Here is a 25,410-nt window from a genome sequence, read left to right as displayed (position 1 = left end):
CATGGCACACTGAACTATCGAGTAGTCATCAGCTTTGCTCTGCCAGACGTTCATAACATCTGGTGTTGCTCCAGCAGCAGGCCTGGCACCCAGCGGTGCTTCCAGGATGTAATTCTTCTGTGCAGCAATGAGGATAATCCTCAAGTTACGGACCTAGTCCGTGTAATTGCTACCATCATCTTTCAACTTTGCTTTCTCAAGGAACGCATTAAAATTCAACGGAACAACAGCACGGGCCATCTATGTACAATCAAACATAGATAAGCAAGATACTATCAGGTACTAAGTTCATGATAAATTTAGGTTCAATTAATTATATTACTTAAAGAACTCCCACTTAGATAGACATCCCTCTAATCCTCTAAGTGATTACGTGATCCAAATCAACTAAACCATGTCCGATCATCACGCGAGATGGAGTAGTTTCATTGGTGAACATCACTATGTTGATCATATCTACTATATGGTTCACGCTCGACCTTTCGGTCTCCGTGTTCCGAGGCCATATCTGTATATGCTTGGCTCGTCAAGTATAACCTGAGTATTCCGCGTGTGCAACTGTTTTGCACCCGTTGTATTTGAACGTAGAGCCTATCACACCCGATCATCACGTGGTGTCTCAGCACGAAGAACTTTCGCAACGGTGCATACTCAGGGAGAACACTTCTTGATAATTAGTGAGAGATCATCTTATAATGCTACCGTCAATCAAAGCAAGATAAGATGCATAAAGGATAAACATCACATGCAATCAATATAAGTGATATGATATGGCCATCATCATCTTGTGCTTGTGATCTCCATCTTCGAAGCACCGTCGTGATCACCATCGTCACCGGCGCGACACCTTGATCTCCATCGTAGCATTGTTGTCGTCTCGCCAATCTTATGCTTCCACGACTATCGCTACCGCTTAGTGATAAAGTAAAGCATTACAGCGCGATTGCATTGCATACAATAAAGCGACAACCATATGGCTCCTGCCAGTTGCCGATAACTCGGTTACAAAACATGGTCATCTCATACAATAAAATTTAGCATCATGTCTTGACCATATCACATCACAACATGCCCTGCAAAAACAAGTTAGACGTCCTCTACTTTGTTGTTGCAAGTTTTACGTGGCTGCTACGGGCTTAAGCAAGAACCAATCTTACCTACGCATCAAAACCACAACGATAGTTTGTCAAGTTGGTGCTGTTTTAACCTTCGCAAGGACCGGGCATAGCCACACTCGGTTCAACTAAAGTTGGAGAAACTGTCACCCGCTAGCCACCTTTGTGCAAAGCACGTCGGGAGAACCGGTCTCGTGTAAGCGTACGCGTAATGTCGGTCTGGGCCGCTTCGTCCAACAATACCGCCGAACCAAAGTATGACATGCTGGTAAGCAGTATGACTTATATCGCCCACAACTCACTTGTGTTCTACTCGTGCATATAACATCAACACATAAAACCTAGGCTCGGATGCCACTGTTGGGGAACGTAGTAATTTCAAAATTTTCCTACGCACACGCAAGATCATGGTGATGCATAGCAACGAGAGGGGAGAGTGTAATCTACGTACCCTTGTAGATCGACAACGGAAGCGTTAGCACAACGTGGTTGATGTAGTCGTACGTCTTCACGGCCCGACCGATCAAGCACCGAAACTACGGCACCTCCGAGTTCTAGCACACGTTCAGCTCGATGACGATCCCCGGACTCCGATCCAGCAAAGTTTCGGGGAAGAGTTCTGTCAGCACGACGGCGTGGTGACGATCTTGATGTACTACCATCGCAGGGCTTCGCCTAAGCACCGCTACAATATTATCGAGGACTATGGTGGAAGGGGGCACCGCACACGGCTAAGAATATGATCACGTGGATCAACTTGTGTGTCTAGGGGTGCCCTCTGCCTCCGTATATAAAGGATCAAAGGGGGGGGGGGTGCGGCCGGCCAGGAGAGGGCGCGCCAGGAGGAGTCCTACTCCCTCCGGGAGTAGGATTCCCCCTTTCCTAGTTGGAATAGGATTCGGGAGGGGGGAAAGGGGAGAGAGAGAAGGAAGGGGGGCGCCGGCCCCCTCTCCTTGTCCTATTCGGACTAGGGGGGAGGGGCGCGCGGCCCAGCCCTAGCCACCTCTCCTCTCTTCCACTAAAGCCCACTAAGGCCCATATACCTCCCGGGGGTTCCGGTAACCTCCCGGTACTTCGGTAAAATCCCGATTTCACCCGGAACACTTCCGATATCCAAATATAGGCTTCCAATATATCAATCTTTATGTCTCTACCATTTCGAGACTCCTCGTCATGTCCGTGATCACATTCGGGACTCCGAACAAACTTCGGTACATCAAAATGCATAAACTCATAATATAACTGTCATCGAAACCTTAAGCGTGCGGACCCTACGGGTTCGAGAACAATGTAGACATGACCGAGACCGAGACACGTCTCCGGTCAATAACCAATAGCGGAACCTGGATGCTCATATAGGCTCCCACATATTCTACGAAGATCTTTATCGGTCAGACCGCATAACAACGTACGTTGTTCCCTTTGTCATCGGTATGTTACTTACCCGAGATTCGATCGTCGGTATCTCAATACCTAGTTCAATCTTGTTACCGGCAAGTCTCTTTACTTGTTCCGTAATACATCATCTCACAACTAACTCATTAGTTGAAATGCTTGCAAGGCTTATGTGATGTGCATTACCGAGAGGGCCCAGAGATACCTCTCCGACAATCGGAGTGACAAATCCTAATCTCGAAATACACCAACCCAACATGTACCTTTGGAGACACCTGTAGAGCACCTTTATAATCACCCAGTTACGTTGTGATGTTTGGTAGCACACAAAGTGTTCCTCCGGCAAACGGGAGTTGCATAATCTCATAGTCATAGGAACATGTATAAGTCATGAAGAAAGCAATAGCAACATACTAAACGATCGGGTGCTAAGCTAATGGAATGGGTCATGTCAATCAGATCATTCATCCAATGATGTGATCCTGTTAATCAAATAACAAATCTTTGTCCATGGTTAGGAAACATAACCATCTTTGATTAACGAGCTAGTCAAGTAGAGGCATACTAGTGACACTCTGTTTGTCTATGTATTCACACATGTATTATGTTTCCGGTTAATACAATTCTAGCATGAATAATAAACATTTATCATGATATAAGGAAATAAATAATAACTTTATTATTGCCTCTAGGGCATATTTCCTTCAGAGGAAATTCAACAAAGGCATCATTGTCATAAACCAATCGATAAACAGAGAGAAGATGTTTGTTAACATTGGGAACATGCAAAATATTGCGGAGATGAATTGGTTTAGATGAGCTAGATATAGATGAATGACCAACATGTGAGATAGACAAACCAGTTTCATTCGCGACGTGCACCTTGTCCTTCCCGTCGTAGCGCTTGTGGATGGCGAGGCGATCAAGATCGTCAGGTGGTCGGTCGCCCTTGTGTCTGCGTACCAGTCGGTGTCGACAATGTAGGATCCCGTGTTGGCCGCGTTGCCGGAGCGCTCGCGATGATCTTCAAGCTAGAACACATGGTTGAAGCAATTGCGGCAGTGGAGCGCGTCATGGCCAAACTTGCTGCAGACCTAACACTTCAGGTTGCTTCGGCCATTGCTACGGCCATGTCCACCACGGCCACGATTGCTGCTGATGCTGTTGTTGCCGACCTGTCCACCCTGGTTGCCACGGCTAGCACCGCGACCATCAGAATTGCGGGCGGCTACGTTGGCCGAGGAGTGGATCTCGCCGATGGCGTCCTGCTGCTCGTGGCGGAGTTCAGCGCTGAGGAGGAGTGCGTAGAAGCTGTTGAGGCTGATGTAGTCGTCGCGCACCGTGACCGACGCGACCAATGGCTCAAACTCATGACCTAGTCCGGCGAGTATGTAGCCAAGCACCTCTTCATCATTGAGTGGATTTTCGATGGACGCCATGGCATCGGCGAAGCCCCGCATCTTCTGGTAGTACTCCGAGGCGGTGAGGTCCTTCTTCTTCAGATTGGAGAGCTGGTAGCGCAGCTGCATGACACGGACACGATTCTGTGAGGCAAACATGTCATGGAGAGAGGTCTAGACCTGTTCAGACATGTGAAGCTGGGTCATCTGGCCAAGGATGTCCCCGGTCATGGAGCTAAGCAGAGCGATCATCACCAGCTGGTCCAGCTGGAATCACCGAAGTAACGCCGGATTGGCCACCTCCTTGGCTGCATCACTGGTGCCCTCCGTGATGGTCTGTGGTGGCGCCGTGTCGGAACCGAGGACATAGCCGAACAGACCGTTTGATGCGAGAGCAGGAACAACCTTTGTCTTCCATAGCAAGAAGTTGTCTCTTGTGAGATGTAGGGTGATGAGGTTTCCGATTGAGGTGGTCATGGGTGCGATAGAGGAGCTGGAACCAGTGGCGAGGGTGCCAACGGCGGTTGTGGTGAGGGCGCCGGCAGTGTTGGAGAGGAGGCCAGGGGAGATGCCGGCCATGGTGGGAGGAGACGGGATCTTGTTGCTCTGATACCAAGTCAGGAAGAATGATTTGCCGTGAACTACCCTCGTAGGGCTGGCCATGTATTTATATTCAGGCGATAAGCATCGCATGGAGTTGTCACAACAGAATTACAGAATCGTAACTACAAGATATACATGGCGTGCTATACAAGGATATGCACCAATACGGTCAACCTGAGCTAACTTAATCTACACAGTTGTTTAACACTAATAATTTACTTTCTCTATTTACTGAAATTTGAATTTATGTATTACCATGTAAAAAACAGTGCAAGCAGAAAATTCAGTTAAAGTGTACCACCATGTACACTGGAAGTTACACATTACAGAAAGTTACAAAAAATGAAACAAAACACTAAAAATTACAGTGTAAGATAGACTAATGTACACTGTAACTACAGATGACTAAAATTGCATTTACACTGGGCTACAAATGAAGTTAAACTAAAAATCCACTCAAATTTACACTCTAAACCACTGTTACTTAACCGAAAGAAAATGTGTCCACCAACTATACATCACGAGACTCAACTGACCAGGAGATTCAGCATAGGCAACCATACATATATCAAAAACAGGCTCTGGCGGCAAGCGGGTGCAATTCAATTAGAGAGCCCGTTTTGGGACCCACCGTGAGGAGTTAGCACATGAGTTTCTAGGTTGCCGAATTGCCTTCCCCTCGACTTCGCCTCTCCCTCTGGACAAAGAGTTCAATCAAACCACAACGTACGGTTGGGGAGAAGCAAGCAGGGGATGGGGGGCGGGGTAGAACCGGACGCCTCACCACCAGAACGCCTCGAGAGGTCGACAAGTGAGATCTCCAACCAAAATCGCCATGGCTCTCTGCCTCCGAGCTCTCGCCCCTGGAAATGGGGAAGGGAACTGACAAAGGCAGCTACGGGAGGAGAAAATGAAGAAAACCAACAGAAAAATGAGACCGCCTGAGATGAGGAGACGTGACCCGCGAAAATAACGGGTCTCCAGGCTGGTTTGCGGGCCCGATAAGAACCGAACAGATCGAGAGCTAAAAAACATACCTACATGAATCTTAACACAGGAATCGAACGGACAAAAAAAGAATGAAGACGAATTAATTTCATCCGACTGAAAATTAGCAAAACCGTTGATAAATATTCAAAGAATTATAAGATGTACCAGAGAAAAGTCAAACTAAGATAATACAGAAGAAAACAATTTGGAAAATAAATATGGTCAATGAAAATAATTAAACAAAGGCTAGACAATAAATTAAAACAATTATTTGTCCAAAATTCTTAAATAAAATTTTCACCAGATTAGAAAATATTCAGAAATGAATTTGGAGCTAGTATGTAGTTTGGAGAAAAATCAAATTAAAAATAGTTTTGAGTTTAGAGAGATAATAGAAATAAATAAAAAGAAAAACCTAGCTAACCTAAACCTAACCGCGCGGCCTCTCTCTCTCTCTCTCTCCGACTGACAAATGAACTCCACTCGTCAGCTTCACCATCAAACTTGTGCCCATGAGCCCTTCCCACGACACCGCAACGGCCGCCACTTCCCACGACACGCACTTCGTCCATGATGCAGCCCCAAGCCCCCCGATCCACTCTATTTAAACCCATGGAGGTCCTCTCTCATTTCCCCCTTCTCCCGCACCTTGAGCACCACCAGGCTGCTCGGATTTGAGCTCGCAACTCCGCCGCTGCAGCTGCCGTCTCTGGTCGAATTCCGGCAGAGCGCGCCACCTCTCTCCATGCTGTCAGCACTGCTGCCACCACCATGACCCAACATCTCACCTAGACCCCCTCTGCCCGACCAGCTCTTCCTCAGAGCGCAGCCACTGTGTCACAACCCTAGCTTAGTCTTGATTATGATTGCATAACCATCATGCATCATATTTAAATTTCTGGAATTTGAATTGGGGAAAAAAATCTGAAGCCTCAAAACTTAAATGAAAAAAGGGAGCTATATATCAGACCAAAACTTAGGAACATTTTAAAGATTTATTTTTGGGACTTTGGATTTAAATCAATAACATATTTGAGTTGGATTTATTTCTCTTATACAAGAAATAAAGTTCAAATATTTGTAAGTTTGCATGTGACCTTGGACTAATATTTACAAAAAGTTTATAAATGATTTGATGCTTCAAATAAAATCAAACAAATAAAATAAGAAAAAAAATAGAAAGAAAAAGGAAAGGGCAAAAGCATACCTAGAAGCCCACTGGCCAACCCAGCCCAGCAGGGGCAAGGTCGTCTTCTAACTCTTGCCAAAAGGCAGAGGAGAAGCGAAGCATGCCGCCCGCACGTGCGCGCCACGCCGGCAGCAGCCTGCCTGCTTCCCCGGCCAGCGCGACGAGCGGGATAGGATCCACTCCGTCGTCTGGATCCCGCTGACCCCCTCACTCACTCTCCCTCTCGCTCCCTCGCTCTCCCCCTCATGGCCGAAGCCGCCATGGCCGTACCACCGTGACGACCACATCCACCGCCGTTCCGTCGCCATCTCATCGTGTCCGGCAGCTCCAATGCGTCTCCCAAACTTCTATGAGCAAGACCATAAGCAGAGGAGCACCACACCGACGACATCGAGCTTGTCTTCGTCGCCGGTGCCCGAGGCCTCTCGCCATCGCAGAAGGTTCCCGGAGCCCTCTGAGCGTTCCTACGACCCCTACCTGAGCCCTACCTCCTTCCCCTCTTCTAAATCTCACGAATGCATGCTCTAGCCACTGTCCCCATGAGAATCAAGAGCTTGTTGCCGCCGGCCATCACACCGCCATGGCTAGAGCAAGTGAAGCTCGCTTACGATCACACTAACATGCTTCGCACGCTCCCAGGAATCCACAGTAGCCTTTCGCTCGTCCTACCATGCAGCGTAGAATCATTTCTGCCATGCCCGAGCTTTGGCCACCACCAAGGTCGTCATGGCCATCGTCTCCAGCCACCTCGTAGCCTCCCGTGTGCTCCCCTAGATGCGTGCGAGGATGGGATTCCCTCTGGTGCTTCCAGCGCATCCAGCTGACACCCCATAGCGGCATCCTGATGGGACTCTGCCATGCGGGAAAATGGTCGGCGGCTAATTGCCAGCGCAGCCGAAATGGCACCGTCATTAGCACTAGTGATGGGGCTAACTAACCTCGTGTAAATGACAATCGGTACCCACGTCCTAATTATATAGCTAATTTAGTTTAGGTTTAAATTAAACCCTATTTAACTCTCTGTTTCAATGACAACTGGGTCCGACCGGTCAGGTTTGACTTGGACGGCTCCATTGACTGCCGATGTCACTCTAACGCACAACTCACGCAGTAAATTATATCTGGAATTTGAAATAGTTCAGAAATGATTTATTAATTCCAGACATTATTTGAAACTTCTAAAATTGATAAAAATTCAACAATTACTCATATTGAAATAAATTATATATATGAAACATTATCAGAAAATTGTGAAGAATCTGTTTATGGTATTTTCATGCATGTTTGGACAAGTTAAGCTCACCGAATAGGACAAATGATAATTAGGGAAAATTTGATAATTAACATTTGGAGTTGGAATGTGATCTTGTTTGAATTTCCACTTCAATTAAATTGGCTAAATATTGCATTAGGTCAATTCAGCACCTTAACATGACATGTCATCCACTTGCACTACAGAAAAAGACACATCCGTGACATTTTGCGCCGCATGATTTTTTTTTTCTGTCATGCTTATGACACTTCTATGACGATAATTGTGACAAAACCCGGTATCATCGTAGATGTGTTGGGGTCCTACTTCTATGAGAAAAAAACATGACAGAAAATGGGCTTTTCGTCCTGGGCGGGCTGGAGACGCAATTGCATGACATTCTTTAGGCCGTCCATGACGGAAAAAAACCATGGTAGAAACGAGGGCGAGGAAAATATCGGGGGAGTTGCCGGTAATGGTGGGTGGTCGGGGGCCGAGCGATGCGCGTTTCTCTCGTACGTACGCGCATGCGTGCGAGGTGTTGGGCTCTAACTGAACCCGAGCGATTGCACTGCAGGCTACGCGTTACTGAACCCGAGCGATCAATCGATCCCTTGCTGTTAACCGAACCCGAGTGATTCCTTCGCTACTGCTGCTAACTGAAGCCGATCGATGCTGCCTCTGGATGAACAGTCAACATTATTGGGGGGGGGGGGGTTTGGATGAACAGTTTCCGGTGGGGGGGTTGGATGAACAGGACCCCATGGTAGTAGAGGCCGTTGCCGCTGGATGAACAGGACCCCGATCGATCGAGCCGGTGGATGAACAGGACCCCATGGAGGGGTGGATGAACAGGACCCCGTGGAGGGCTGGATGAATAGGACGACCCCGTGGAGGGCTGGTTGAACAGTAGTCGGTGGAGGGTTGGATGAACAGTAGCCTGTGGAAGGGTGGTTGAACAGGACCCTGTGGAGAGGGCTGGTTGAACAGTAGTCGCGATGGAGGAGCACGCGGTGGAGGCTGGATGACAGGAGCCCGTGGATGAATAGTCGCAGGTGGAGGCTGGAGAAGGTCGACGGTGGATGAACAGTAGCCCATGGAGGCAGTTGACGGTGGATGAACAATAGCCCGTGGAGGCAGTCGACGGTGGAGATGAACAATATCCCGTGGAGTCCCGTTTTGCGGTACACCACACCCCTCCCGATGAACAGGACCCCCGTTTCGACCATAGCACTCTAACGCAAGTCTGTTTCCTCCTTTTTGTGGTACTCCACACCCCTCCCGATCAACAGGACCCCTTTTCCACTGTAGGAGGTCTGTTTCCTTCGTTTTGCAGTACGCCAGACCCCTCTCGATGAACGGGATCCCGTTTCGACCGTGGCCGGTGAACACAAGGCCGTTTCCTCTGTTCTGCAGTACGCCAGGGCTCTTTTCCATCGGCTGTTCCGTTCAAGCCGGTTGGCTCCCGATGAACAACACGCGTTCCGTTGCCTCCCGATGAACACGACGCCGTTTCTCCGTTCTGACCCAATCGGTTCGCTGCCCGATGAACAGGACACCGTTGCTCCCGTCCGTTGCCTCTCCATGTACACAAGCCCTAGCCGTCTGCGAGTACGCACTCAAGACCCCGCCCGTATGTACGTACGTGGCCATATTTTTTGCCCTGTGGCTGTACGTACGTGTACATGACTTAGACGGCACTGCATGAACTGCTATGTCGGGTGCTCTACAACGACACACGTGCCGCTACTTACTCGGCCACGGTTCATACTTGCAGAGAGACTGATCGACCAGTATGTACGTACACGTTCGCGACCGGAATGACAACGCTACGCACGCTTCGACTAGGTGGGTCCTAACTGTCAGGCACTTCCTTCCGTGTGAAGATGTAGCTGGTGGGTCCCAGCAGTTAAGGGGGAAACATTTTTTTTCACGAAATGCGGTGGCCCGTCCGGTGGGTCCCTGCTGTCAGGTGGAGGAATAATTATTTTCCGCGTAATAAGGAGGCACTTCCTTGCTGCTGACGTGGACCCAGCCGTAAGCCTCTCCACGTACAATACTCTTCCGATGGAAGTCATTCGTTGACCACATTGACCATGCCGCGCCGAGAGCACCAAGGCGGTGGACGACGGCGAGGCCTAGGAAGGGGACGACGCAGAGCCGGGGAAGACGCGGCAGTGGATGCCCATGCGGAGAGGAGAACGAGGGTTCACTGGTTCGGCTATGGTGTGAGGCTGCCGTCGTCGCAGGGCCTGGCCAGCGGTGGGAGTAGTAGGGGGCGGTGATGCCTCCGCGGCAGCACAGCCGGCCACGGGAGGCAGGAGCAGGTGGCACGAGCGGCGCTGCTTTGAGCGGCTGAAGCAAGAAGACCAGAGGTTGAAGAAGCACTACGGTCGTTGGATGGACATCGTAGAGTCACTGGAGCTAGAATCGTTCATATTGACTAAGTTGACAAAGCCCTCCGTCCCCGTCAACTTAGTAGCCCATATGTCAGCCTCCCACTATGCTGGGTCCCAGCTAGCAGGGGGAGTATTCATTTTTTTGTGCATAATAAGGAGGCACTTCTTTGCGTGCGAAGATATAGCTGGTGGGTCCGACCTATCAGCGGGGTAACATTTTTTTTCGCGAAATACAAAGGCCCTTCTGGTGGGTCCCACATGTCAGGTGGAGGAATCATTATTTTGCGCGTAATAAGGAGGCATTTCCTTGTGTGCGGCCGTGGACCCAGCTATCAGCCTCTCCACATAAAGTCCACGTCCGATGGATGTCGTTCATTGACCATGTTGACCACGGCGCGCCGAGAGCACCAGGGCGGTGGACGACGGCGAGGCCTAGGAAGGGGACGACGCGGAGCTGGGGAAGACGCAGCAGTGGATGCCCACGTGGAGAGGAGTACGAGGGTTCATTGGTTCGGCTGCAGTGTGAGCCTACTGTCGCCGCAGGGCCTGGCCAGCGGAGGGAGTAGTAGGGGGCGGCAAGGCCTCAATGACAGCACAGCCGGCCACTAGAGGCAGGAGCAGGCAGTCTCCCCGATGCTGGTTTGGGCGGCCGGTGCAAGAAGAGCAGCGATTGAAGAAACAACATGACGGTTTGATTCAAATCCAACGATCACTGCTGCTAGAATCGTTTGTTGACTAAGTTGACAAAGCCCTACGTACGCGTCAACTTAGTAGGCCCACAGGCCAGCCTCTGAACCGGTGCGCCCCACATGTCAGTGGGAGGAATCATTTTTAAGGTAATAAGGAGGCAGTTGATTGCATGCGGCCAGGCTAGTGGAGGGAGTAGGGTGGGCCGGTGAAGCCTGCGCGGCATGACAGCGGGCCACAAGAGGAGGGAGCAGGCAGTCCCGCCAGTGCTGGTTTAGGTGGATGGAGCAGGAAGAACAGAGATTGAAGAGGCACGTCGGCCGTTGGATGGACATCCAACAGTCACTGCTGCTAGAATCGTGTGTTGACTGACAAAGCCTTGCGTAAACAAGTTAGCCTCAAAATTTGTGGTGCGTACAACCCATTTGCTATTATTTTATAAATTTTACTCATTTTCTAATTCATATGGAATTTATTGCTTCCCATTTTGTAGTCAGTACCAGGGTTAAAAAAATGAACTAAAAATGTGCAAAATTTTGAAAATTCACAATTTTTTGCCGGGGAACAAAATATTCTTAATCTGAAAATCATTAGCCATACTAAAACAAATTTAAAAATAAATTAGTACTATGTCATGTTAAAATCCAATGAAATATAAAATATCAGTGAAGAATAAAAACAAAAAAGAAACTAATTTTCCCATTTACTTTTAACAGATACTGACCAAACTCTTTGGCCCGGCCGGAATACATCTCTCCTCGTCTTGAAAGATTTGCAGCCCAGTAAGTCAGAGAAAACAAATAGGCCTAGCTTGGGTATTCTTCAAAAAGAAATAGTGGCCTACCTATTTTCCCAAAGAAAAAACTGTTGGGCTGGTCATTTTGTTAGACGGGCCATAGAGACCGCACAACCCATTTTATAGCCTACTCATCTGAAAAAATCCTCAAAAAATTGTGTAATTCTGTCGTTAATTGACTATACGTTGAAAATGATGTGGGTCCCAGATATCAGCAAGGTGGATTAGAGTAAAAAAAATGAGGGGTGCATCTGAGTAGTAAAAGAGGCGCTTTGCTTGTGTTCGGGAGTGGACCTGGTGGGTCCGTACTGTCCTACTCACATCTACAGTCCTCTCCCGATTCACTATGTTGACAGGACCGGACGGTGGTGCCATGATGAGCGCACCAAGGCGGAGGATAAAATGCTGTCGCCAATGTGCTGGGCTGGGTTGGACATTCTTATTGAAAAATAAAAATGGACCGAAACTATTTACGACATTGACTATGATTTGCATGGGTCCGCTGGTTGCAGGAAGAAAATGCTGGGGGAAAGAAGACTGGTCGCTATGTTTTCCTAAGAATTATATCGACTGAATGTAACGACACTATCATAGGAAATAATATTCTCCTGTTAAATCGTGAATTTAAAGAACTGGTGCATGAGCATTTAGCTTTATTTATTTATTTATTTATTTATTTATTTATGTTTAGGGGACCATGAGCATGTACCTGGGCCGGATTCATGTGAGAGCCCCCCTTCCAGTTAATTATGGGCTCCTCTATTGGGCCTTCATCAGTGGGCTGCATATTATCAACAAGTGGAAAATGTGTTCCTACGAAAAATAGTATGCGCTACGTACGGTACGGGGTACTAAAGGATCGGACCGTGCAACGACTTCCAAAACATTGTGTTTATCGTTCTAACAACACATTTATTCAACCAAAAGACGAAATATACTACTGATTGTACATTGAAAACAACAACAACAACAACTAGGGCTGGAGGTGCAACAGAAGCAGTAAGCAGGCCAGAAGAGTAAAGACGCAACTCTCTCTTCCAAACCAAACATCAGCCATCATTACAAAAAGGCTACCAAAAAATAACAAGTATATGCATCAAAGTAAATAAAGATCCTACTACACCAAGTGTACGCATCTAACTAACTGGCTCAGTTAGACGTTACTATTTATTAAGCTGTGGAGATTGGTAGACGGCTTGAACCAGATGGGTGCCTGACGGGGGAAACTCCAGCCAGCAGGTCGAAGTCTGATACTTGCAACCCTGTCTCCTACTTTGGGCTGCATAGCATGGAGGCACATATCAGGGTATGGTGCATGCAGAGACGCATGGTACGCTGTGTACACACAATTTTGCCTGATGAACGAAACCGTGCTGCCATCATGATCCTTGACGTCAGTTATCTCCTGGTTAACCGGATAATTCAGTCCAAGAAACAGAGAGCGTGTACCAAGGCTACTTACCAGCCTCCGGTCAAAAATTCCAAAAGGCCCAGAGAAGCTGGGATCCTGCTCAAAGACCTTGCAGTGACTGTGATTGTATTCCGCGAAATAACACATCTGGTACGTGCGAACGATCATCAATCGTTCGCCGTCGTGTGATCGAGCCAAGAACCACCTGCAACTGCCATGCCACTTTTCTTTGAAAGGTTCTGGGATTAGGAAGGGTAGGGACAGCAGGCGGCCTACAACATCATATCAAGTTGGAGTCAAATAAAAAAGTCTCTTAATGTAGTCAATCTTAAGAACATCATGTTATGAGCATGAATATTTTTTCAGTAAATGTTGACAGTAATATAAGCAAGCCATCATGATATCATAGGAAAGTAACATACTACTGTAACAACCTTTTGTAGCGATGACTGGAGTAGGCCAACAATACGTCCAACCATAGAAGGAGTCGTCAACATAAATAAAGCCCTTGTGTTCAATGGTATCAGAGAGCCATGGAGGATGTATGATCCCGCGATGGACGTGCAGATTTATCCACTTACCGCAGTGACCTATCAGATAGGCGAGACCGTGGTTGAAGAATGCAATTAGCCTGAAGTCTTTATAATTCGCAGATTACAACCTTGAGCAAATCAAACTTGGTATCATGTTGGCTACTGTAAGATTCTGAGTATTCTGGGCCGCGGTGCCAAAGCAGTGCAGTGTTAATCGAAGGAAGGGGGATCAATCGCCAGGTGTATACCTCCACGAGCATCCAGCTGCCGCCACCATCAACGAGAACCATCCAAGACGTGTTCATGCCGACCCAGTACATACCGTTAATGTAGTTGAGGGTTACGGGGATCGGATCACAGTCAAGAGGTCGATGCTCGCCACCCTACGATCATTATGCTGCGTGACACGCCGTCAGGCGGCATCAGCAAGCAAGGAGCTGGCTTAAAAAGCTCCGGCCTGAGGGCTTTGAGTAAACGGTACAGCCTCGATGAGCGGCATGGTACTGAGATTGTCCACACGCAAAACAATGAGCTTGATTACCTCTGTGGGGAGTGAATTCCAGCCACTCTTTCGGTGGACGTTGCTCAGTTCTGCCATTTTTAGTGCTTGGGTTTCAGAAGAGAGGGGGGGGGCGCCTTAGCGGGGATGGAAGATTGAACGATTATGTGCAGACAAGGATGGAGAAGCGAATATGTGCTGCGGGAAGTGGACATGTGATGATGACTACAACACGCCGCTTGACTTACGAGACACGTACCAGCAGTGTAGGGTCATATCGATGCCATATAACTTGCTTGAGTGATCACAGTACTGGTACTCCCTATAGTACCTACTACTATGCCCTAACTTGCTTGACTAGAGTAGTAGTGGAGTAGGACTCTACTCTACTACTAGCATCAAAGGATTAGTATATTCTAATCTAAAATAGTTACAAACTTCAATTCCCGAGCGTGGAACGACTACGAACCGCCATCGGTGCTAACTCCAATCCCCAGCAAACATTCGCTGGTAGACATGGCAGTTGCAAATGCCCGTGACGCAGTTACAGTACATTTGTAAGGGTGGCGGTTTTGTCAAATACTATGGCTTAAAAATAGGCCACCATCGGATGGAAATCTGACAGTTACGTAGGATTCGCCATGATCGAGCTCGTGGCGAACAATCGCCAGATATCATTACTAAAAAAGTTTAAAACACCCGGGGCTATAACTTGCACCGGCTGACCACTAACAATGATACTAACATAGTTGTAAACTGGTCAAAGACCGTGTCTACGTGGTGTTTGGAATTATATGCAAAAAAATAGCAAGATGCACATGCATTGCATGGAATATCAAGATGCATTTTTTACAAAATACCTGTTGTGATTGACCCATGCAGGAGTAATCCCATGTGTAAAAACTAATGATATCTCGAGAATTTTATCGAAAACATGGTATCTCGACCATTTCATCGAAAAAATGATATCTCGAGAAAGATGATAAATAAGGTGAGGAGGAGTGGGGCATGGTGGTGACTGGTGGTTGGACTGGGCGGAGGCATGGGGATGGACGGCGCCGGCAGCGGCCACCATGCCAGATTGTTCCAGAGACTTCCTTTTTTAATTGCTCGGAAATGAGGTTTGTGGGAGATAAGGATGAACGAGGCAATGCCTTATCTGTAAATGTGGAGAGAGGTGCGGGTATCTTTTGTAAAATTTCCATAGTTTGATTTCTATCCATCAGATATAGATCGGACGGTCTATACTATAAGATGGCAGGCACACCATCATCACCAACTCGGTTTTTTCTCTACTCCTACTCCTATATTACTTATACTTATACTCCTATAAAAGACTCAGTTGGTGATGATGGTGTGTCTGACATCCGCCATTTTTGACCATTAGATCTGCATCTAACGGCTGTGACGTAAGTTGTGGCCTTTTGCAACAATTCCCACTTCTTCTCTCCAGTTTACACAAAACCCCTTAGTGTCTTGAAACCAACCACATTCCTCCCTTACCTCATCAAAATAGCCCAAAGAATATATTTGGAGTGAAACATAAGATATTTTTAGTGATATGTATATCAAAACTGAACTGTTTTCTTTCAAATTTGTGAACATGTATTATTCTACTTTGGATCCGTTGCAACAGACAGGCTCATTACTATAAAGGTTTATCTCCTGCATCGTCCGCAACGAACACCTGGTGTACTGGTCCGGGCCGGATGCTTGCAGTGCGATGGCCTGAGTTCGAATTCTGTCCTAAACTGTAGCTTTTTATATTTTTTAATATATACTTCTTTCGCTACTGTACTGAGAGTGGAACCCACAGAGTACTTAGAATACAAGATTAAGGATGGATTCATTTCTTCCTAACTTTCTATACGAATCTGTAGCCAGCCTGCAAGTAATGTACACTGTACTAACAGTGGAACCCACAAAGTACTTAGAATACAAGATTAAGGATGCAATTAACTTTTTATAGTGGGAGAATCATACATGCAATTAACTCAAATGGATTGGACATGACTCTATTATTCTCCAACGGCAACCGACAAATTTCCTCCCGCGGGCCGGAGTAGGTTTCTCGGTTTACATGCAGGTTTAACGGAGGGGTTTGATGGAGGCGAGGAGGCGTGTTCAGCCGGCCGTGCAGCGGGTGGCGCAGTACTATTTGATTTGACATCTACTAGTATATTATAAAAAAGAAAGAAGAGTAGTAGAGATAGAGATAAGAGTAGAGACAGAAACTAGGGAGGAGCATCATCTACTGCTTCGTGTGCTACTCCTGCGCTCCATTCGGCCGCCGCAACCTCCCCTATAGCCACTCCCTCCTGCGCTCCATTCGGCGGACGCTGCTGAACTTTGGGGAGCGCACTCTCGCGAATGCTGGAAGCGATGACTTCACCGATGATGACTTCTTCCCCGACCTCGGCAACCTCTTCCTCAATGACATGGGTGACTCAAGGAAATATGCCCTAGAGGCAATAATAAAGTTATTATTTATTTCCTTATATCATGGTAAATGTTTATTATTCATTCTAGAATTGTATTAATCGGAAACATAATACATGTGTGAATATATAGACAAACAAAGTGTCACTAGTATGCCTCTACTTGGCTAGCTTGTTGATCAAAGTTGGTTAAGTTTCCTAGCCATTGACATGGGTTGCCATTTGATTAACGGGATCACATCATTAGGAGAATGATGTGATTGACATGACCCATTCCGTTAGCTTAGCACACAATCGTTTAGTATGTTGCTATTGCTTTCTTCATGACTTATACATGTTCCTATGACTATGAGATTATGCAACTCCTGTTTACCGGAGGAACACTTTATGTGCTACCAAACGTCACAACGTAATTGGGTGATTATAAAGGTGCTCTACAGGTGTCTCCAAAGGTACTTCTTGGGTTGGCGTATTTCGAGATTAGGATTTGTCACTCCGATTGTCAGAGAGGTATCTCTAGGCCCTCTCGGTAATGCACATCACTTAAGCCTTGCATGCATTGCAACTAATGAGTTAGTTGCGGGATGATGTATTACAGAACGAGAAAAGAGACTTGCCGGTAACGAGATTGAACTAGGTATTGAGATATCGACGATCGAATCTCAGGCAAGTAACATACCGATGACAAAGGGAACAACTCATGTTGTTATGCGGTCTGACCGATAAACATCTTCGTAGAATATGTGGGAGCCAATATGAGCATCCAGGTTCCGCTATTGTTTATTGACCGGAGACGTGTCTCGGTCATGTCTACATAGTTCTCGAACCCGTAGGGTCCGCACGCTTAACGTTACGATGACAATTTTATTATGAGTTTATGTGTTTTGAGTAACGAAGGTTGTTCAGAATCTTGGATGTGATCACGGACATGACGAGGAGTCTCGAAATGGTCGAGACATAAAGATTGATGTATTGGACGACTATATTCGGACACTGGAAGTGTTCTGGAGAAGTTTCGGATAAAACTGGAGTGCCAGAGGGTTATCGGAACCCCCGGGGGAACTAATGGGCCTCGATGGGCCTTAGTGGAGAGAGAGAGGGGCGGCCAGGGCAGGCCGCGCGCCCCCTCCCCCTTGAGTCCGAATTGGACAAGGAAGGGGGGGGGGCGGCGCCCCCCTTTCCTTCTCCCTCTCCCTCTCCTTCCTTCCCCTCTCTCCCTTTTGGTGGAAAGCTACTAGGACTTGGAGTCCTATTAGGATTCCCCTCTTGGGGGCACACCATAGAGGGCCGGCCGGCCTCCCCCTTGCTCCTTTATATACGGGGGCAGGGGGCACCCTAGAGACACAACAATTGATCATTGATCTCTTAGCTGTGTGCGGTTCCCCCCTCCACCATAGTTCACCTCGATAATACTGTAGAGGTGCTTAGGAGAAGCCCTGCGTCGGTAGAACATCAACATCGTCACCACGCCGTCGTGCTGACGAAACTCTCCCTCAACACTCGACTAGATCGGAGTTCAAGGGACGTCATCGAGCTGAACGTGTGCTGAACTCGGAGGTGCCGTACGTTTCGTACTTGATCGGTCGAATCGTGAAGACGTACAACTACATCAACCACGTTGTGCTAACGCTTTCGCTTTTGGTCTACGAGGGTACGTAGACAACACTCTCCCCTCTTGTTGCTATGCATCACCATGATCTTGCGTGTGCGTAGGAATTTTTTTGAAATTACTACGTTCCCCAACAGTGGCATCCGAGCCAGGTTTTATGCGTTGATGTAATATGCACGAGTAGAACACAAGTGATTTGTGGGAGATATAAGTCATACTGCTTACCAGCATGTCAGAGTTTGGTTCGACGGTATTGTTGGATGAACCGGCCTGGATCGACATTACGCGTACGCTTATGCGAGACTGGTTTTACCGCCGTGCTATGCACACAGGTGACTAGCGAGTGTCAGTTTCTCCAACTTTAGTTGAACCGAGTGTGGCTATGCCCGGTCCTTGAGAAGGTTAAAACAACACTAACTTGACAAACTATCTTTGTGGTTTTGATGCGTAGGTAAGAACGGTTCTTGCTCAGCCCGTAGCAGCCACGTAAAACTTGCAACAACAAAGTAGAGGACGTCTAACTTGTTTTTGCAGGGCATGTTGTGATGTGATATGGTCAAGACGTGATGAGATATAAGTTGTTGTATAAGATGATCATGTTTTGTTGAAGTTATCGGCAACTGGCAGAGGCCTTATGGTTGTCTCTTTATTGCATAAGATGCAAGAGCCAAATAATTGCTTTACTTTATCGCTATGCGATAGCAATAGTTGCAAGAGTAATAGTTGGCGAGATGACCATGTGACGACACATTGATATAGATCAAGATAATGGAGATCATGGCGTCATGCCTATGATGATGGAAATCATGACGATGCTTTGGAGATGGAGATCAAAGGCACAAGATGATGATGGCCATACCATGTCACATATATTTTGATTGCATGTGATGTTTATCTTTTATACATCTTATTTTGCTTAGTTCGGCGGCAGCTTTATAAGATGATCTCTCACTAAATTTCAAGATAAAAGTGTTCTCCCTGAGTATGCACCATTGCCAAAGTTCTTCGTGCCCAGACACCATGTGATGATCGGGTGTGATAAGCTCTACGTCCATCTACAATGGGTGCAAGCCAGTTTTGCACACGCGGAATACTCAGGTTAAACTTGACGAGCCTAGCATATGCAGATATGGCCTCGGAACACTGAGACCGAAAGGTCGAGCATGAATCATATAGTAGATATGATCAACATAGTGATGTTCACCATTGAAAACTACTCCATTTCACGTGATGATCGGTTATGGTTTAGTTTATTTGGATCATGTGATCACTTAGATGACTAGAGGGATGTCTATCTAAGTGGGAGTTCTTAAGTAATATGATTAATTGAACTTTAATTTATCATGAACTTAGTCCTGGTAGTATTAGCATATCTATGTTGTAGATCAATTGCTCGCGTTTAGCTCCCCTGTTTTATTTTTGACATGTTCCTAAAGAAAACTAAGTTGAAAGATGTTAGTAGCAATGATATGGATTGGATCCGTGATCTGAGGATTATCCTCATTGCTGCACAGAAGAATTATGTCCTTGATGCACCGCTAGGTGACAAACCTATTGCAGGAGCAGATGCAAACGTTATGAATGCTTGGCTAGCTCAATATGATGACTACTTGATAGTTTAGTGCACCATGCTTAACGGCTTAGAATCGGGACTTCAAAGACGTTTTGAACGTCATGGACCATATGAGATGTTCCAGGAGTTGAAGTTAATATTTCAAGCAAATACCCGAGTTGAGAGATATGAAGTCTCCAACAAGTTCTATAGCTAAAAGATGGAGGAGAATAGCTCAAGCAGTGAGCATGTGCTCAGATTGTCTGGGTACTACAATCGGTTGAATCAAGTGGGAGTTATTCTTCGAGATAAAATAGTGATTGATAGAATTCTCTAGTCACCATCACCAAGTTAGTAGAACTTCATGATGAACTATAGTATGCAAGGGATGACGAAAACGATTCCCGAGCTTTTCATGATGATGAAATTGATGAAGGTAGAAATCAAGAAAGAGCATCAAGTGTTGATGGTTGACAAGACCACTAGTTTCAAGGAAAAGGGCAAAGGGAAGAAGGGGAACTTCAAGAAGAACGACAAGCAAGTTGCTGCTCAAGTGAAGAAGCCCAAGTCTGGACCTAAGCCTAAGACTAAGTGCTTCTACTGCAAAGGGAATAGTCACTGGAAGCGGAACTGCCCCAAGTATTTGGTGGATAAGAAGGATGGCAAAGTGAACAAAGCTATATTTGATATACATGTTATTGATGTGTATTTTACTAGTGTTTATAGAAACCCCTCGGTATTTGATACTGGTTCAGTTGCTAAGAGTAGTAACTCGAAACGGGAGTTGCAGAATGAACAGAGATTAGTTAAGGGTGAAGTGACTACGTGTATTGGAAATGGTTCCAAGATTGATATGATCATCATCGCACACTCCCTATACTTTCAGGATTAGTGTTAAGCCTAAAATAAATGTTATTTAGTGTTTACATTGAGCATGAATATGATTGGATCATGTTTATTGCAATACGGTTATTCATGTAAGTTAGAGGATAATTGTTGTTCTGTTTACATGAATAAAACCTTCTATGGTCATACACCCAATGAAAATGGTTTGTTGGATGTCGATCGTGGTGATACACATTTTCATAATATTGAAGCCAAAAGATGCAAAGTTAATAATGATAGTACAACTTATTTGTGGCACTGACGTTTAGGTCATATTGGTGTAAAGCGCATGAAGAAAATCCATGCTGATGGGCTTTTGGAATCACTTGATTATGAATCAGTTGATGCTTGCGAACCATGCCTCATGGGCAAGATGACTAAGACTCCGTTCTCTGGAACAATTGAGAGAGCAACAGATTTGTTGAAAATCATACATACTGATGTATGTGGTCCGATGAATATTGAGGCTCACGGCAGGTATCATTATTTTATGATCTTCACAGATGATTTGAGCTGATATGAGTATATCTACTTGATGAAACACAAGTCTGAAGCATTTGAAAAGTTCAAAGAATTTCAAAGTGAAGTGGAGAATCATCGTAACAAAAATAAAAGTTTCTACGATATGGTCGCAGAAGTAAAATATTTGAGTTACGAGTTTGGCCTTCAGTTAAAACAATGTGAAATAGTTTCACTACTCACACCACCTGGAACACCACAGTGTAATAGTGTGTCTGAACGTCGTAATCGTAATTTATTAGATATGATGTGATCTATGATGTCTCTTACCGACTTACCACTATCGTTTTGGGGTTATGCATTAGAGACAGCTACATTCACGTTAAATAGGGCACCATCTAAATCCATTGAGACGACACCGTATGGACTATGGTTTGGCAAGAAACCTAAGCTGTCATTTCTTAAAGTTTGAGGTTGCAATGCTTATGTGAAAAAGTTTCAACCTGATAAGCTGAAACCCAAATCGGAGAAGTGCGTCTTCATAGGATACCCAAAAGAAAATGTTGGGTACACCTTCTATCACAGATCCGAAGGCAAGTTATTCATTGCTTAGAATGGATCGTTTCTAGAGAAGGAGTTTCTCTCGAAAGATATGAGTGGGAGGAAAGTAGAACTTGATGAGGTAACTGTACCCGCTCCCTTATTGGAAAGTAGTTCATCACAGAAATCTGTTCCTGTGACTACTACACCAATCAGTGAGGAAGCTAATGATGATGATCATGTAACTTCAGATTAAGTTACTACCGAACCTCGTAGGTAAACCAGAGTGAGATCCGCACCAGAGTAGTACGGTAATCCTATTCTGGAGGTCATGTTACTTGACCATGACGAACCTACGAACTATGAGGAAGCGATGATGAGCCCAGATTCCGCGAAATGGCTTGATGCCATGAAATCTGAGATGGGATCCATGTATGAGAACAAAGTATGGACTTTGGTTGACTTGCCCAATGATCCTCAAGCCATAGAAAATAAATGGATTTTCAAGAGGAAGACAGACGCTGATAGTAGTGTTACTATCTACAAAGCTAGACTTGTCGAAAAAGGTTTTTGACAAAGTTCAAGGTGTTGACTATGATGAGATTTTCTCACTCGTAGCGATGCTTAAGTCTGTCTGAATCATGTTAGCAAATTGTCGCATTTTATGAAATTTGGCAAATGGATGTCAAAACTGCATTCCTGAATGGATTTCTGGAAGAAGAATTGTATATGATACAACTGGAAGGTTTTGTCAATCCAAAGGGAGCTAACAAAATGTGCAAGCTCCAGCGATCCATCTATGGACTGGTACAAGCATCTCGGAGTTGGAATATACGCTTTGATAAGTTGATCAAAGCATATAGTTTTATACAGACTTGCGGTGAAGCCTGTATTTACAAGAAAGTGAGTGGGAGCACTACATCATTTCTGATAAGTATATGTATGTCATATTGTTGATCGAAGATAATGTAGAATTATTCTGCAAAGCATAAAGGAATGTTTGAAAGGAGTTTTTTCAAAGAAAGACCTCAGTGAAGCTGCTTACATATTGAGCATCAAGATCTATAGAGATAGATCAAGACGCTTGATAAGTTTTTCAATGAGTACATACCTTGACAAGATTTTGAAGTAGTTCAAAATGGAACAGTAAAAAAGGAGTTCTTTCCTGTGTTACAAGGTGTGAAGTTGAGTAAGACTCAAAACCCGACCACGACAGAAGATAGAGAGAGAATTAAAGTCATTCCCTATGCCTCAGTCATAGGTTCTATAAAGTATGCCATGCTGTGTACTAGACCTATTGTATACCCTGCCCTGAGTTTGGCAAGGGAGTACAATAGTGATCTAGGAGTAGATCACTGGACATTGGTCAAAATTATCCTTAGTGGAATAAGGATATGTTTCTCGATTATGGAGGTGACAAAAGGTTCATCGTAAAGGGTTACGTTGATGCATGTTTTGACACTGATCCAGATGACTCTAAGTCTCAATCTGGATACATATTGAAAGTGGGAGCAATTAGCTAGAGTAGCTCCGTGTAGAGCATTGTTGACATAGAAATTTGCAAAATACATACGGATCTGAATGTAGCAGACCCGTTGACTAAACTTCCCTCACAAGCAAAACATGATCACACCTTAGTACTCTTTGGGTATTAATCACATAGCGATGTGAACTAGATTATTGACTCTAGTAAACCCTTTGGGTGTTGGTCACATGACGATGTGAACTATGGGTGTTAATCACACGATGATGTAAACTATTGATGTTAAATCACATGGCGATGTGAACTAGATTATTGACTCTAGTGCAAGTGGGAGACTGAAGGAAATATGCCCTAGAGGCAATAATAAAGTTATTATTTATTTCCTTATATCATGATAAATGTTTATTATTCATGCTAGAATTGTATTAACCAGAAACATAATACATGTGTGAATATATAGGCAAACAGAGTGTCACTAGTATGCCTCTACTTGACTAGCTCGTTGATCAAAGATGGTTAAGTTTCCTAGCCATTGACATGGGTTGTCATTTGATTAATGGGATCACATCATTAGGAGAATGATGTGATTGACATGACCCATTCCGTTAGCTTAGCACACGATCGTTTAGTATGTTGCTATTGCTTTCTTCATGACTTATACATGTTCCTATGACTATGAGATTATGCAACTCCCGTTTACCGGAGGAACACTTTGTGTGCTACCAAACGTCACAACGTAACTGGGTGATTATAAAGGTGCTCTACAGGTGTCTCCAAAGGTACTTGTTGGGTTGGCGTATTTAGAGATTAGGATTTGTCACTTCGATTGTCGGAGAGGTATCTCTGGGCCCTCTCGGTAATGCAGATCACTTAAGCCTCGCAAGCATTGCAACTAATGAGTTAGTTGCGGGATGATGTATTACAGAACGAGTAAAGAGACTTGCCGGTAACGAGATTGAACTAGGTATTGAGATACCGACGATCGAATCTCGGGCAAGTAACATACCGATGGCAAAGGGAACAACATATGTTGTTATGCGGTCTGACCGATAAAGATCTTCGTAGAATATGAGGGAGCCAATATGGACATCCAGGTTCCGCTATTGGTTATTGACCGGAGACGTGTCTCGGTCATGTCTACATAGTTCTCGAACCCGTAGGGTCCGCACGCTTAACGTTACGATGACAGTTTTATTATGAGTTTATGTGTTTTGATGTACCGAAGGTTGTTCAGAGTCCCGGATGTGATCACGGACATGACGAGGAGTATCGAAATGGTAGAGACATAAAGATTGATATATTGGACGACTATATTCGGACACTGGAAGTGTTCCGGAGAAGTTTCGGATAAAACCGGAGTGCGGGAGGATTATCGGAACCCCGGGGGAACTAATGGGCCTCGATCGGCCTTTGTGGAGAGAGAGAGGGGCGACCAGGGCAGGCCGCGTGCGCCCTCCCCCTTCAGTCCGAATTGGACAAGGAAGGGGGGGGGGGCGACGCCCCCCTTTCCTTCTCCCTCTCCTTCTCCTTCCTTCCCCCTCTCTCCCTTTTGGTGGAAACCTACTAGGACTTGGAGTCCTAGTAGGATTCCCCTCTTGGGGGCGCGCCATAGAGGGCCCGGCTGGCCTCCCCCTTGCTCCTTTATATACGGGGGCAGGGGGCACCCTAGAGACACAACAATTGATCATTGATCTCTTAGCCGTGTGCGGTGCCCCCCTCCACCATAGTTCACCTCGATAATACTGTAGCGGTGCTTAGGAGAAGCCCTGCGTCGGTAGAACATCAACATCATCACCACGCCGTTGTGCTGACGAAACTCTCCCTCAACACTCGACTGGATCGGAGTTCGAGGGACGTCATCGGGCTGAACGTGTGCTGAACTCGGAGGTGCCGTACGTTTCGTACTTGATCGATCGGATCGTGAAGACGTACAACTACATCAACCGCGTTGTGCTAACGCTTCCGCTTTCGGTCTACGAGGGTACGTAGACAACACTCCCCCCTCTTGTTTCTATGCATCACCATGATCTTGCGTGTGCGTAGGAATTTTTTTGAAATTACTACGTTCCCGAACAACGACAATCTCAACGCCAACGGTGCTGCTCCCGTTGCACCATATGTGTTTCTGTCCTTCCTGTTCGAAATCGTGGTAGAATTCATGTTTCTAGTCTATGT

At 45.9% G+C, this 25,410-nt stretch overlaps 1 protein-coding gene across 1 annotated transcript; it reads right to left on the bottom strand.

Moving 5' to 3' along the window:
• Nucleotides 1-3,604: 3,604 nt before the first annotated feature.
• LOC147960591 (uncharacterized) lies at nt 3,605-4,039 on the bottom strand. Its single transcript, XM_087533434.1, has one exon. It carries the CDS (start codon nt 4,037-4,039, stop codon nt 3,605-3,607), a length of 435 nt encoding a protein of 144 aa, XP_087389560.1.
• Between the last annotated feature and the right edge of the window lie 21,371 nt (nt 4,040-25,410).

This window comes from Triticum urartu, chromosome 7A (genome assembly GCF_056163025.1).
Source record: "Triticum urartu cultivar PI428250 chromosome 7A, HENAU_Tu73, whole genome shotgun sequence".
NCBI lineage: Eukaryota > Viridiplantae > Streptophyta > Magnoliopsida > Poales > Poaceae > Triticum > Triticum urartu.
Note: the sequence above shows the minus strand (reverse complement) of the source record. Positions and strands in the feature narration are given on the sequence as shown.

Bases quoted from the DNA above. Each gene is read 5' to 3' on its own strand.
- LOC147960591 (XM_087533434.1), bottom strand. From the start codon at position 4,039: ATGCAGCTGCGCTACCAGCTCTCCAATCTGAAGAAGAAGGACCTCACC.